General features: G+C 38.8%; 1 protein-coding gene across 2 annotated transcripts in view; it reads right to left on the bottom strand.

Moving 5' to 3' along the window:
- The window catches only part of prkcab (protein kinase C, alpha, b), a 178246-nt gene that overhangs the window by 51255 nt on the left and 109699 nt on the right, over positions 1-17292 (bottom strand). For both annotated transcript variants that reach the window (XM_084108985.1, XM_084108984.1), the window contains exon 4: positions 2071-2182. In XM_084108985.1, the coding sequence (XP_083965111.1) occupies positions 2071-2182 (112 nt within the window). The remainder of the gene's footprint in view (positions 1-2070; positions 2183-17292) is intronic.

The following is a 17292-nucleotide window of genomic DNA, read 5'->3' as shown; positions in this document are numbered from 1 at the left end:
CGGTAAATGCTTCAGGATTAAACATGAAGAACGTTCAAAACCCCAACGGCACAGGACAGGCAGTGTATATGCAGGGCTTGATTTTATCTATTGAGAATTGAATTAATTGTGAAAATGTGTAGCCAATGTGTGACATGATGGCTCTCTACTTCTGTTTGCTGCTTTTCCCTTTGTGGTCTTAATAAAAACTACTGAAGAAGCTGTACATCAGTGTTGCCAGGGTTGCCTAAAAAAAACAGCCCAATTGCTATTCAAAAACCACAAAAAGGGGGGGGGGGGATTGCTTCAACCCATGGACCAAAAAACAACCCGTAGCAACAGAGTAAAAGTTGCCCAAACCACAGATTTGGCAAGACTGCTGTACATGGACCACAAACCAAAGCCATTGAATATTGGCTGCCACACAAAAAAAAAAGCTTTTTCAAGGAAATATTTGTATGAACGTGGGCATATGAGCATTCCTAGCATCCTTGCATGATTCACAGCCACTTTCCATTTGTAGCATAAAAGCTCTAGAACTCCAACCTGATTCAGAGCTGTTAAGGCCAATTCACACCACACAGAAAAACGCCAACAAATACCAGCAAATAGGGTTGGGTGGGAATCAAAAATCAGGTCTGGAACCGGATACTTGTTATAAAATTAAAATTTCCATTCCTCTTATCGATTCCTTTGTGTTTTAAATTAAATCAATTAAACCATTCAAGCGCGAGACGACTGCATGCGTGTGTTTCAGTGTATTGGATCCGTGCAGCTCTTAAAGTGACAGCAGCCTAATATTCCTGCTGCCATCTCTATAATAACACTAATCAAACAACAAAACACAGAGAGAAAAGTCACTCGTTCTTGACTGATTAACTTTTGTAACTATAGTTGTAATGTATATTTCATTTATTAAGTGCAGTGTTATTTTACATTTAATTACAGTTTCTGTACCTGAATACCTGAAAATCTCAAAACACTGTTTATTTCAATCGTATCTTTGTTCAATTGTATCTCTGTTGCGATTGCTAATTTTTTATTTGTTCTTTTTTAATTACTGAGTGTTTACTTGTATATTAAAATGTATATTAGTTAGGTTAGTTATTTTTCTATGCTATTTTGCTGTTCGCCACAGGCAAACGTTCCTTGAGTAAGTGTTCTTTAGCCTTTTTGTTCATGATATTCAGCTACAATTAAATGTTTTAAAATAAGACTAAATGTGAATGATATCTTTTTTTTTTTTTACCTTAATGGAATCGAGATTAGGAATCAATAAGAATCGGAATCGATAAGCAGAATCCGAATCGGAATCGGAATTGTTAAAATTCAAATGATACCCAACCCTATTGACAAACAAGTTGGCAGTTGGATTTAGAATTTTATGAAAAATAACTATCATGTCAACAGACACTGACAAATGCTGATATAACATGGTCGGTCAGGTGAAAACAAACCCTGATCAACGCCAACAGACGCCAACAGCGGTAACACACTGATCCGACAAAACGTGTTTGTAGGCGTTTGTCCGTGCGATGGGAATTGGCCTTTACTGTCATGTTGTTATTAACTTTTTTTTCCCCTTTTTAATAATATCAACTGCTGAAACACTAACATAAGACATGAAATGTGTATTTTGAAGTTCATGAGCACAGACAGCAAACCTTTGGGTGTTTTGGCAGAGAAAGTGTGTGTGACCCATGCTGAGGCTGTGCCCAAGAAATTCGCTGTGGTGTGTTGTCTCAGAGAGGTGTGGATGAGCACATGCCATATATGCTGCTATTCCCACATTAATCTCCATTAAATATGGTCTTATATAAATCTGTGACAATTAAAGCCAGTCGCTTGAGAGGAACAGGAAGGTTCTGGTTGAAATGAAGGAGGTGTCTCTAGATCTACAGATCTAACCACATTTTACCTCATTATGGACAAGAACAGCAGAAACAGATGAATTTTGTAGGCCTGGGGCAGGAGCTACCCTTTCACACGGATCTGAGGCCACTTCTTCTTTTATTTCCTTACAGGCTTCATCTAGATTTGGTTAAGAGAAGATGGTCTTGCGTGAGGGCATGATGGGAGGTCGATACTCACTGTCGCATTTCATGCCCTGGTGGAGGAGGCCGTACAGCAGCGATCCGCAGTGGTCACAGAACGTGGGACTGCCGTAGGTGTGGATCTTAAACTTGTGCTTGCTTCTGGGATCCTGCGGAAACATGCAAAAGAGAAGAATCGTTTACAACTGGACTAACAAAATCGTTCATGAAGCGTCTGATGCAAACTGTGCGCTACTATAGTGTGCTGCAGGGATGGCATGCTTTTATTTTGTTTTGTCTGTGGTGAGCAAAAGCTCAAGATATTCTTGCATTTTATTCATCAATAATATCACCTTGTGATTTTTTTAAAGCTTGTCTTGAAAAAGGTTGTCGCTTATAAGTGGCTAAAGGGGACATTAAACGTCATCACAGCGAACAAGTAAACCAGTCGACTCAATAGTCGACTTTTAAAGCCTGATTGTGTTTATAATCGAGCTCTTGCAAACTATTCTACCTCAAACTTTCAGGGAAAAGGTTTTTAAAGAAAGACTGAGAGAGTTGTTGGAAGCTTAAAGATGCTGCCTGATGTTGAAGTCATGTGACCGTATGTAGTTCGTTTATAGCCTATGTTTGGCCTACAAATATATGTCATCACTGCAGCACAGTGAAACTGCCAAATCCAATCTGACTGACTGACTTTACACAACTTCTTGGAGTCAAGTTGGCTTCTCATTTCCACCAAGAAACAAAGTTGTGTGGACAAGTTTTCATGCTTCTACAAAACGTCTCGGGATACGACTGTAACCCTCAGGGAATGGCTGGGTGGAGAATGGCTCTCACTCTGCCAGGAGCGAACTCAAGGCAAGAGGGAGCAACAGATAGTGCCTGCAGGTCCCCCACTCTCTTGAGGGACGTAATAGCTAGCAGGAAGGCTACCTTCAGGGTTACAAGAAATTACATACATTTCTTGGACACCTCGTCCAAAGGTTCGAAGTGTGCCAGGGATAACCCTTCAAGAACCAGTGCCAGGTCCCACGTGGGGACCCTAGTCTGGATGACAGGTCTCATCCTCCTAGCTCCATGAAGGAAACATACTATAAGTGGGTGTCTCGCCAAAGTGTCCACCCCTAGAGGCGTGTGGACCGCAGCTATGGCCGCCCCCATAGACCTTAAGCATGGACGGGGAGAGCCCGTCAGAGAAGCGATTCTGGAGGAACTCCAGCACTGAAGCCACTGGGCAGTTAACTGGGTCCAACTGATGTTCTCTGCACCATAAAGTAAATACATTATATTTTAATGCATATAGTTTCCTCATGGATGGGGCTCTAGAGTTTAGGATGGTCTCAACAACCGCGGTTGAGAGACCAGCATTCATGAGTTGGTCCCCCTCAGGGGCCAGACCTGCTTCCACAGCTCTGGCCGGGGGTGATATATTGTGCCCCAGGCCTGAGAAAGAAGGTCCTTCCTGATGGGGATTTGCAACAGAGGGCCTGCTAGGAGAGCTATGATAGGAGCAAACTGATCCCATGCTGCCAGACCCTCTCTAGAACCCCTGGGAGCAGAGCGATCGGGGGAAATGCGTACAGTCCCAGGGTAGCTGGATGCGTGAGGGAAAACCAGAGCGGACAGTGTGTGTTCTCGTGAGAGGTGAACAGATCCACTTCCAAACTTCCTCCATATCAACTCCACCGTCTCGGGGTGGAGTCTCCATTCCCCGGGCCTCAGCCCCTGCCTCGACACGATGTCTGCCCCCACATTTTTGGTCCCCAGGAATAAACATTGCTCTAATTGAGAGTACTTTGCCCTGGGACCACAGAAGAACCTGATGCGCCGTTTTGCATAGAGGGCGTGATCTCAAGCCCCCCTGTCGATTTTTATATGAGACCACCGACGTATTGTCTGTTCGCACTAGAACGTGATGGTGAACCCGGTGGTAGGAGGTTGCTCTTTTCACTAATTGTATCACCTGCTAGGTTAAAATCCTTAGTATGATAAATAGTAATAGTGATGCTTGACTTGGCAAACAGCACTAATAATAAAAAATGTCCATATGCATCATTGAAATTGAGAGAAGAATCCCAAGGTGACCGTCAACTGGTAACCAAAACAGTTACCTAACAGATGCTGACCGCAACAGCAGGTCAAACGCTTTGCTGCGGTTTCTGTCCAGAAGCAGAAAGTTAATCATAAGTCTGCAGGGTTATTTCACTGGGCCATGCAAAGTAGGGCAACCAATTAATTTGTCTCTGAGTGGTCTGAAATTAATGAGAATTTGACTGAAGTTGAGGGGTCTCGACTTTTCCCATAACTGAACCATTAATCTGACATTAATAAAGAGCTGTCAGCCTCTGGTTTAACTGCTCGGAAACGCTGAGTCAAATATGACTGTTAGGAAGAGTTTCTATATCTATATCACTTCTATAACAGGAACTAGATCATTCCACTAGTTAGTGTAAAAACTAGTGGCAAATAAATGTAAAAACGAAAAACGCTATGGTTCAGGCTTTCCTTTGACTCTTGAAAGCTCATGCTTTCACAAATCAGCCATGGTAAAAAACAGACAGATTGATGTTTGTTGCCCACAAACAAATTGAAAAAAGCTTTTTTCTTCTTTTTTTTCTTTTTTTTTTAAGCGAGGCTCCAATCTGATTGACAGGTTTTTATCAGTCTATTGGGAAACAATGTCATGTTCACAAGTTCCCAGGTTGCTAATGAGCATTTCTGAGGAAGAACTACAAAGTTCCTGGCATTCATGTTCAAAGGCATTGAATATCTGAAATATATTTCACAGTTTACTTTGAGGTATTCATTGGCCTTGGGATAAACGGGATATAGTCCAACAGTATTCTGCTTTGTTTTCAGAGTTCAAGAATTATTACCCGTGAACAGACATAAACAGACATGTGCACAAATTATTGTACAGACTGCTGCACTATTATGATTTCAGGATTTACCATGCTTGCAATTATGCATAATTTTTGCATAATCACAAGCAACTGACTCTAAAAAAAAACCTAACTATATATGTTAATGCTATTAATTAATATTACTCAGTACTTATTTGTGTAATTACAATGTCACCTTAATATAAAGGTAAATTATCAGGAAATGAAGTGAACTAATCCTTTAAGGTACACTGTAGTAAACATTTACAACTAGGGGTATTCAAGTTTGATCTTGCATACCATACATTAATACCATACACCTCAAATTATCTCACAGAACTGCCTAAAAGGACCAACAAATGACCCTCAGGAGGTGGTCTAAGCATGGTTCCTTTTGGGTCCTTTTGTGGTTCGATTAATTCCCATTTTAAGTCTACTTGCAATGCAAATTGGAGTAGACTTAAAATGTGTACATTTAAAGTGTACTATGTCAAACACGCTAAAATTAATGCTGTGTGGGGTAATTAACAGTGCAGGTATTGCTGTTTCAGATCCACCTCGTGTAGTGTGTTATTTCCTCCAGACAGCTTTTGTCAACCCGTCTAAGTGCTAATTGAAAAGGCCAGAGAGCAAGCAAAGCAAAGCAGATGCAGTCTGTGTGTCGGCCTCCTGGCCAATGGAGGAGTGTGTGATGAAAACAAACAGTGGATGGACCCCGAGAACCCCGTGATTGGCACAGAATGAGTCACTGAAGCTCTCTAATTACTACCTTGGCATCTTAAATAGCAATTTGGCTATTTTATTCTCTGTTTCTGGCTTGTCTCAAGCTGCTGCGACAGAATTATGGCACAGTATTAACTCTCGATGGCTGCATCCCAATTTCCATTCTTCTTGAATGCACTAAACATATTTACTTTGCTGGTAATGGGGAAGGACATTTGAGCAGATGGTAAATCAGTACACTGGTGTTAGGACACTACTTTGCTAAGTTCGTCTTCGCCGGTGTTAGCATCTAGCAATTGCATTACTTTAAAAGTCATTATTATTTCACTTTTAGGCTCAAAAGACTTTTTTTACATCTTGTGAAAAGGGCATTATAGGACCCCTTTAAACGAAAAGTTGTTTAAGAGGCAATGCACTTTATTTGAATTAAATGTAAAAGTTTTTTGTTTGTTTGTTTTAGAATAAAATGCATGAATCATTCAAAATAAGAACAGGAATGTGTATTATTGTTTGCAAGTTGACTTAAAAACAATTGCTGTGGCAGCTTCGGCCTCACATTCTTTGCATCTTTGTATAATAAATGAAAGTGTTGAAAAAGAGCTGCCAAAGCTGTAGCGCAATGGGTTGTTGGTTATATTAGCCCACATAGCATTCATGAATTTACACTGGGAACAGTTATCAAAGCATCTTAGAGGCAGCATAGCTATGGTAAAACTAATCACCATTTGCTATTTTTCTTAAAAGGGGACAAGGTCTTTAAAATGTCCTTCCTCAACTTCAGGTCACTCTGAAATACGTCAACACATTAAGTAAAGCGGCACTCTTCAATTGACTTCACAGGAAGTGAAATAAGAAATAAAAAATCTTTTTTAAAAGGAGCCTTTAAACAGCATTCAAAATAAAGCCGTTGCCAATCGCTTGTCTTAATGCATCCAAGCCAATGGAGTTAAAAATGTCATTGGACAGTCCATCATCACGTGCACTTCTGAACTCTGTATCTTGGAGTGTATAAGAGGCCTGCATCACCCCTCTTTCATCTCTACGTTCTGTTCCTCTCATGTTTATCCTCGTTTCCCCATCATTCACTCAGCCTGTGTGTTCTGTCTCTGTTCATGCCATGTGTGATATAATCAGCTTTACCGCTGTCGATTGAATCAGTCACGGGTGAAAATAAAAGCTCATCTACTGCCTCTGTCTTTTTCCTCCTGGGATGAACCGAGGATTGAAGGACGGGTCAGTGAGTGTGTGTGTGTGTGTTCTCGCTGCAGGTGCCTCTGTGTGTGTGTGTGTGCACGTAGCCAACGGTGCATATGACCTTTTATTCCTGGTCTCCACCGCTCTACACTTCCACGCTTAGCCATCTTTTCCATGGCTGGTGTCCATAGCTCAGTCGGAGAGCCAAAGACACGGGACATGACACTCGACTACCTCATCAAACACCTCTGAAACATGACCTGAGAGACGAGGAAAGTCAAAGCTGTAACGGCAACTCCAGCTGGAGACTTTTCAGAGAATATTCAAGCTTCCCTATGAGCCGAGGCCCATTATTAGCGTCTGATTGAGTGATACTGCATGAAGTAGATTGCAGTTAGAATGACCCCAAATTTCAACATATGGGGGCAAAAATGTCCACCTGTGAGGTTTGTCACCATTTTTACAGAATATTTATTTTACTGTATAATCAAGCTAGTTCCGGCAGATCACGTTAGTCAAGTGATTCTCAGCTGAACTATGTCTACCTATAGGAATACGACTCCTATCACTGTATACATATTGTATATAAGCTCCTTCAGTATTATCGACCGTTATAGCGTTTCTCAGGAGCGAATTACCCTCCTCCCTCCCCAGCTCCACCTCTCGTCCAGTCACGATTTGGCATTATGATTCCCCTTTGAATCAGACTAAATTCTCGAATTAATTTGGACATTAAAATATTGACATTAATGATATCTGCAATACATTCTCGTTGGTTCTGTTCTGTTTACGGATAGTTTTGAGAATATGGTTGAGATGGTGAATATGAGCAGAAGCTGATCGAAATATTGATTTTGAAGATGTTGAGATGGATAGTTTTGAGAATATGGTTGAGATGGTGAATATGAGCAGAAGCTGATCGAAATATTGATTTTGAAGATGTTGAGATGGATAGTTTTGAGAATATGGTTGAGATGATGAATATGAGCCAGAAGCTGATCGAAATATTGATTTTGAAGATGTTGAGATGGATAGTTTTGAGAATATGGTTGAGATGGTGAATATGAGCAGAAAAAAAAAAAAAATGAAAAGTACAATTTCTGTCACTGCTATGAACTACTGCACAAAATATGACAATAATGAAAAGCTTCCTGAGTCAGGCCTAAACCAGTCAAGATTTAGCCAAATATTTATTGCCATCAACAAAATCCCAGAAAATATAGAGATAACGCACATACATTTGTGCATGTCGTTACCATACTTTCCACTTTTTGCTGCCTTTGCTTTGTAGCAGCTGACAGGAGCCTATAAACGGCTGTAAAACCAGCAGAACACACCAGCCAACACACACAAGTCATATTCTTTCACACTGTTTTCTTTACACAAGAGGACTGTGAATGACAGCTGTAGGAGGATAGTTTTGAGAATATGGTTGAAGATGGTGAATATGAGTAGAAGCTGATCGAAATATTGATTTTGAAGATGTTGAGATTGATTGCTTTTAGAATATGGTTGAGATGGTGAATATGAGCCAGAAGCTGATCTAAATATTGATTTTGAAGACGTTGAGAAGGATAGTTTTGAGCAGTGGTTCTCAACTCCAGTCCTCGTGACCCACTGCTCTGCACATTTTGTATGTCTCCCTTATTTAACACACCTGAACCAGATCATCAGCTCATTAGGAGAGACTCCATGAACTGAACTGAGTGTGTCAGATAAGAGAGACATACAAAATGTGCAGAGCAGCGGGTCCCGAGGACTGGAGTTGAGAACCACTGGTTTTGAGAATATGGTTGAGATGGTGAATATGAGTAGGAACTGATCGAAATATTGATTTTGAAGATGTTGAGATGGATAGTTTTGAGAATATGGTTGAGATGGTGAATATGAGCCAGAAGCTGATCTAAATATTGATTTTGAAGATGTTGAGAAGGATAGTTTTGAGAATATGGTTGAAGATGGTGAATATGAGTAGAAGCTGATCGAAATATTGATTTTGAAGATGTTGAGATGGATAGTTTTGAGAATATGGTTGAGATGGTGAATATGAGCCAGAAGCTGATCGAAATATTGATTTTGAAGATGTTGAGATGGATAGTTTTGAGAATATGGTTGAGATGGTGAATATGAGCAGAAGCTGATCGAAATATTGATTTTGAAGATGTTGAGAAGGATAGTTTTGCGAATATGGTTGAGATGGTGAATATGAGCCAGAAGCTGATCTAAATATTGATTTTGAAGATGTTGAGAAGGATAGTTTTGAGAATATGGTTGAGATGGTGAATATGAGTAGAAGCTGATCGAAATATTGATTTTGAAGATGTTGAGATTGATAGTTTTGAGAATATGGTTGAGATGGTGAATATGAGCCAGAAGCTGATCTAAATATTGATTTTGAAGACGTTGAGAAGGATAGTTTTGCGAATATGGTTGAGATGGTGAATATGAGCCAGAAGCTGATCGAAATATTGATTTTGAAGATATTGAGAAGGATAGTTTTGAGCAGTGGTTCTCAACTCCAGTCCTCGGGACCCGCTGCTCTGCACATTTTGTATTTCTCCCTTATTTAACACACCTGAACCAGATCATCAGCTCATTAGGAGAGACTCCATGAACTGAACTGAGTGTGTCAGATAAGAGAGACATACAAAATGTGCAGAGCAGCGGGTCCCGAGGACTGGAGTTGAGAACCACTGGTTTTGAGAATATGGTTGAGATGGTGAATATGAGTAGGAACTGATCGAAATATTGATTTTGAAGATGTTGAGATGGATAGTTTTGAGAATATGGTTGAGATGGTGAATATGAGCCAGAAGCTGATCGAAATATTGATTTTGAAGATGTTGAGATGGATAGTTTTGAGAATATGGTTGAGATGGTGAATATGAGCAGAAGCTGATCGAAATATTGATTTTGAAGATGTTGAGAAGGATAGTTTTGCGAATATGGTTGAGATGGTGAATATGAGCCAGAAGCTGATCTAAATATTGATTTTGAAGATGTTGAGAAGGATAGTTTTGAGAATATGGTTGAGATGGTGAATATGAGTAGAAGCTGATCGAAATATTGATTTTGAAGATGTTGAGATTGATAGTTTTGAGAATATGGTTGAGATGGTGAATATGAGCCAGAAGCTGATCTAAATATTGATTTTGAAGACGTTGAGAAGGATAGTTTTGCGAATATGGTTGAGATGGTGAATATGAGCCAGAAGCTGATCGAAATATTGATTTTGAAGATATTGAGAAGGATAGTTTTGAGCAGTGGTTCTCAACTCCAGTCCTCGGGACCCGCTGCTCTGCACATTTTGTATTTCTCCATATTTAACACACCTGAACCAGATCATCAGCTCATTAGGAGAGACTCCATGAACTGAACTGAGTGTGTCAGATAAGAGAGACATACAAAATGTGCAGAGCAGCGGGTCCCGAGGACTGGAGTTGAGAACCACTGGTTTTGAGAATATGGTTGAGATGGTGAATATGAGTAGGAACTGATCGAAATATTGATTTTGAAGATGTTGAGATGGATAGTTTTGAGAATATGGTTGAGATGGTGAATATGAGCCAGAAGCTGATCGAAATATTGATTTTGAAGATGTTGAGATTGATAGTTTTGAGAATATGGTTGAGATGGTGAATATGAGCCAGAAGCTGATCGAAATATTGATTTTGAAGACGTTGAGAAGGATAGTCCTGAGAATATGGTTGAGATGGTGAATATGAGCAGAATGTACTGGGGAAGTGAGATCTGATGATGCTACTGATGATGGTAATGATGGAAAAAAGCATCTGCTCAAATTGAACCCTTCCCAGTTCCAAAAAATAACAAAACATGCTTTATTTTATTATTTTATAATGTTATTAAAACATCAAAGCGAGTTTTATACTATTGCGGCAGTTAGAGATCCATCCGTTTTAGATATAGATCCGGATCACTAAAGACCCGAATATGTGATAATGATTGGCAAAACATTTATGCATTTAACTGTTAACTGTAAGAATCCGACAAAAAAAAAAATACACTACTGTAATAAATTTAGAACAAAAATGTCCAATCAAAGGTATAAATGTCTCTAGAAATCATTTTAAGTTGGCAAAAAAAAAAAAAAAAGGTACAATTTCTGTCACTGCTATGAACTACTGCACAAAATATGACAATAATGAAAAGCTTCCTGAGTCAGGCCTAAACCAGTCAAGATTTAGCCAAATATTTATTGCCATCAACAAAATCCCAGAAAATATAGAGATAACGCACATACATTTGTGCATGCCGTTACCATACTTTCCACTTTTTGCTGCCTTTGCTTTGTAGCAGCTGACAGGAGCCTATAAACGGCTGTAAAACCAGCAGAACACACCAGCCAACACACACAAGTCATATTCTTTCACACTGTTTTCTTTACACAAGAGGACTGTGAATGACAGCTGTGCCAATTTAGCAGAAATCTGAGTTCTGCGGCTACAGATTCTGCTTATAAGCAACCTGAGCCTTTCACACACACGACAACCTCTCCAATAAAGCAAGTCATCTCATCAGCTTTGGCTGATATGAAGACACACAGAGGAGAACATACACTGCGCTTCAATCAGATTGAAGAAACAGACTGTTGGCGGATATGTTTTTAATAATGTTGGCACTCACATCAGGGGAAGATTCAGTCTCTGAAGTTAAGGATCGTTTACAGATTGCCAACACTCTCTTACTCTAAAGGCAAAGATTTATTGGATTTGATTGAACAATTTTGACTTCAACTTCCAAAAAATAACCAAACTAACAATCAATACAGAGCATCTTAACCAGACTATCCATGATGTGTGACCAGTCAAAGCTATAGCATGAAAGTGTCCGTAATATTCCTCATAGACCTGACAACAGCCTGAGAGACTTTCTGTGTTTGTATTAGTTATGCTAAGTGTTTATTACAGTGTCCTGATTCAGTAAATGCTGTGACTGTCAGCATTCACATTCGCTGTGTCTTGACCTGGTTTAACGGCTTCATCTAATGATACTCGTGTTAAACTTACTATCTAACATTACAGCACAAGAGGATAGTGAGAAGCAAGGATCTAGATACAACAAGTCTTTATTAATCCACAAAGAAGGTACACCAAAATGTAGTGGTAAAACTTGAAGGTAAATGCAAACCTAACCGCTTTGTAAAACAAAGACAACAACCAAGAATTGAACTCAGAGGACTATAAACACACGGGGAACTAAACTAGACACAGGCAAAACTAGTTGTTAACCTAGGAAACAAACTAATTACTAATTAGAAACAATAGCTACCAAGGGGGGAAATAATAAGAGTAAGATTATTATCAAAATAAGAGTCCTTACTCAAACAGGAAGAAGTGATACAATATTTCTTTTCTTGTTTTAAGCATAAAAGCATAGTTATTTTACACAAATCAAGTAAAAGTATTTTTGTTTTACTGGAAAATGAGACCATTTTTTGTTTCAGAGTTAAAGAATCATAATTCATACCAATTAAGCAATACAGTACGAGCGACTGTGGTATATTGTAAATCTAGTCATGACTAAAAAGTGTTGTATAGAGTGACTTTATTAACAATACAGCAAGACCTCCAGTGCCTTATTGCCTTTATAAAATATTACTACATAATAATTAAGGACACATTTTCATTAAACCATTATTTTATCAAGCAAATTCATCAAATGTGGATGATAGTCTCTAAACAACGAGAATGACAATCTCAGGAGAACATGAACTATAAGACCGCAGGAAAGCTGTATTAACCAATCAGCATTTTCAGTCTTATTTTAAACAATGTATCATAATTGCTCACTAAAATATAACTAGAATCTATTTGCTGCTTGGTGTAATGAATGTGACAGTGATTACAGATGTGAAAACACATCATGCCATTAATTATCTGACTCATTGAGTGGAAGAACATGTTTTCAGTCTGTATCACTATCACATGATGAACATTTTAAGCAAAGCTTAATTCATTCATAATTCAAGTCAACAGTAAGAAGCTACTGAATTATAGCTTATTATAATATCCTTAGCAGTTTTATTTGTCAGGCAGAACGCTAATTGATCTAGAAAACCTTTAGGGAATCCTGTTAGCAAAGTAATATTGTGCGTATATTAGAAGTGTCTGTGTTATCAGAGGCATGAGTTTAATGAGGCTGAAATGTGCTTCTCTAATGGTGTGTGATATTATTTGAGGATGTTCTGCTGCCTGAGGTGACTGTGATGTGGATTATTCCAGACGCAGGTTTTGTTTTACTGTCTCGCTGAATTCACAGTCGACTCTAAAACATGCTGGTTGTATACCTTAGGATAATCCACATACACACTATTATTATTATTATTATTTCTCACAGGGTATTATATGCAGCGATGTCTGGCAGTACGACTTTAATTCAACATGATTACAGACTGCAAACATGCTGTTCATGTGTACCATAAACTGCTAAATATGATGAAAACAGCAGTTTACATATACATTACATATATTCCAAACAAAATGAAAGCTTACATGCGGATAGTTCTTAGTCTTCTCTGAGGTTTTCAAGTCTTCTGATTTAGAAACTATTCATTTCTATTGTAATGCCAAATCCAGAGTCAGAATGAGTTTTAATGCCAAGTATTTGGAGACAGGAGCTTGCAGGGCAGAAAAAGACAATACTAAATAATAATAAAATATAGAGAATACACAATAGACATAATATTACATATATCCACATATGCTATAACAGATTATGTGCAAAATGGAAGTGTAGTGTGTGCAAATGAAAAGTGAAATGCACGGAGATAATGTCACGTTTGGGTTTTGTTTTCACTTTCATGTTTCATGTCTTTAATTTTGTAATTTACCTATAGTCAAGGTTCTTGCCATGTGCTCCCCTTGTGAATGTGTCATGTTGTCATTGGTTGATTTAGTCATGTGGTTTCTCAGTTCTGTTCTGTCATTGGTTCATTGTTTAATCATGTTCACAGGTGTGTCATTAGTCTTTGTGTTTATATTGACCTCATGTTTCCACAGTCTCTTGTCTTGTATTGTCCCTGTAACTACTGTTTGGTGAGGTGAGAGTCGAGTCCAGTCCAGTCCAGTCCAGTCCAGTCCAGTCCAGATTTATGTTATATACATGTTGCATTTGGGTTTGTCAAGCTCGTCTCCAGTGGAATCATTACAGGTAGACGCCAAGACCCCTGAAAAGGGGCTCTGGTGCGGTTCGACTTCGGGTGTGTTCACACTTGGTTTGGTTTGCTTTGTTTGGTCTGGACCAAAGAAAATCTAAAAACATTTAGTCCTGGTCCGCTTAGTGTTCACATTGGCATTTTAACAGCAAACCTGAAGGGATACATTCACAACCTGATTGGTCGGCTTTTATTACGTAAATTTTGCGACGGAACTTACCGAACATCCGAATCAATGCTGTGTTCGGGGCTAAATGCGCTCGCTGTATGTGTTCAGCCTACATTTGGTGGTATTGTATTATTAATTATTATTAAATGTGTAAAGGAGTCAAAACAGCATCAGGAATCTCTTCCGTCACACAAACAAAGATCTGCTGCGAGCAGACACGGTTCTGATGCCTGTCCTGAGCTGTGATGGGCAGCTTCGTATTACTTCGTATTCTTAAGCATTCTGTCCTTTTTAGGGTCACATCTTCCTGTTTTTGGTGCATTTAGATGTCTTTGGTCCATGCTGCGTTCATATTTCAGTCGAACCGCACAAGCGCTGGTTTGAAAGCGGACCAAGACTCATCTTTTCAGTGTCTCAGTCCTCTTGTTTGGTGGCACTTATTCAAAACTATCAGAGCAATCGCACCAGGCTTATGAATGAAAAACAGGATGTGATGTCACAAAATGCGACCCTAAACAGGACAGAATGCTCAAGAATATCTGTTTTTCCATCACAGATCAGGACAGGCATCAGAACCGCATCTCCTCACAGCAGATCTTGGTTTGTGTGACGGAGGGATACTCTTTTATCCCCATGCCACCCCGAGGTCAACATTTGCATATGATTTAATTGCTAAACTAATAGATGCAAGATGCCATGCAGGAAGTACGCGGCACAAAAAGATGCCAAATTACTGGGAAAAAGAGGTTCACATACATGTAAAGGAAACATGTCCTCACATGTAATGGCACCAGGGATGCATCAAATGAAGCGTAAGACACATGATAACTAAATGTGCAGAACACACATGGCTTGGATAATGGAGATGTTGCTATGGTGATGAGCTTCACTGGTGCTGTATCACAGATTCATGGGAAATATAATGAGAAAACACTGTGGTATTCAACAGTAATATTGTTTCCAGAAGCCTTGATGATCCATTATAATGCAGCATCATAAACACATGGGATCACTCAAGAGCAATACTTTAGACAAATGGTGATTGACTCCAGCTGGACAAGTTAACTGGCAAACTGATTTCAAATGGGTCTGACATTAGCTTGTTGCTAAGCAAAAGATAAGAGATAACAGCAATAAGCACAAAAACTAGAACAGTCAAATACTAGAGATGCACCGATATGAAAATTATGGCCAATACCGATAACCGATAATTCTTTATGTTTAAAATCCGATAACCGATATATTGGCCGATAAATCTAAATCCAAATGTTTATATAATTTTTGAGAGACTGATTAAAAAAAAACACAAATCTCACCATTAAAATCCATGTCCCAAACACACAATTATAATGATGTTTTTATTATAATTTTATGTAGCCGATATGACAGACTTAATCATATTGCAAGCAATTCAAAACCATCATGTTGAACAGTGCGCATCTGAAGTGTCTCATCTGAAGGAAATAATCCAATATTTATCGGCTTTAATATATCGATAACGATAACATTGAAAATCTATATATTGGCCGATACCGATATGGTGGCCGATATATCGTGCATCCCTATCAAATACTGTATAGTTATTTTTATAAACACTTTTTGGTATTGAATGAAATATGTTTATAGTTTTGTTTGTTTGTTTGTTTTTACCAAGCTTCTCACAAAGCATTTTGGGATTTCATTTCAATATGCCTTTGTCACAAAGTGTCTGGTAACGCAGTGTTGAGTTTCCTCGAAAGGGAACTAAATATACATATTTATTTAAAAAAACAACTAATAAACATGACAAAAACACAATTACTAACAGCTTTTTGGTTATATATAATGGTTATCCCATGATATTCTTTGAACCATGTAAATACCATACAATGGTCTCAAAGTACCAGCTATCATAATCTGATACCACAGTGACTGCAATAGTAATTTTGCAAAGGTTTGAACATATTGTTGCTATATATAGTAACTATAGTGCAGCCAAGTCTCCACTATTATAACAAATGTGATCTACCATCTCCAACAAGTTCAAACAAGATAAATCACCAGGTTTAGCTCAGTCCCATCAGCGACTTGTCAAGCACTCCCACCCAAAGCTGGTTTTATATGGATTTTGCAGCAGGGAAATCAAATAGCATTACTTTTATGTTGAATGTATACACCAAACACAAAATGATTAGGATTAGTTCTAAGACAGATGAAGTATGAAGAAATGTTCTCTCTATCTGTGTGCAAAAAACTCATGTAAGCTCACAGTAATAATATTATATAAATCAGGAAATGTGATAAAATGCTCATAAGATCAGCACTGATTTAGTGTAATTGGCCGAAATGTTGATTAAACTGCATTTCGTGTATCAAACATTCATTATAATGCAGTTTAATCTCACTATAATCTCTCTGACTGGATGTATGTGAAGATTATAAGAATATAATCTTTAAGGACTGTGTAGCAAAAGCATCATTTTATTTCCATCACTTTATCTGCCTTTCTGCAAAGGATTTATACAATCTGAAACACATGAGACAGAACGAGACCAACTCTATCGGACCCATCAACCCAAGCTGAAATAACACCCCAAAGACCGCGCTGTTAAGCTTGTAGCTGTGCTGTGAAATCATTACGATTATAATGGGAATTTGAATAATTAATCCGTGTGTGCCGCCTCATTTGATCTAGACAGCCGACGGCTCAATAGCTCGATTCATAATCTGTCATCCGCACATCCACGCTGAATGAGACTCGCGGCGCCTGTGGTCGAGCAGGTGATTGGGTCGACAGCACTGATTTCATTCAGATGCTGAATATCCGAGGAATGGATTGCACATTTCTCTGGAGGTCTTTGTGGGCGTTGATCGGTTCTGATCAAATTTGTGTTAGGGTTAGGAAAGCCAGAACGTACAGTACTGTACTGTAATGGCACCGTGTTACCATTTTATTGTAACAAGTTATGTAACAATATTATTACATGGTTATAACATGATATCAATTAAGGGGTTAAATGATTAACCCACTTCAGAATTCAAATTTCTTCAGTCGAAAAGAAATTACATTCCAGGATTTTTCTCCATATAGTGGACTTCAATGGGGTCCAACGGTTTCAATACAACTTCAAAGTCCCGACACGATCCCAGCCGAGG

This window comes from Abramis brama (assembly GCF_963993115.1).
Source record: "Abramis brama genome assembly, chromosome: 1".
Lineage (NCBI taxonomy): Eukaryota > Metazoa > Chordata > Actinopteri > Cypriniformes > Leuciscidae > Abramis > Abramis brama.
Note: the sequence above shows the minus strand (reverse complement) of the source record. Positions and strands in the feature narration are given on the sequence as shown.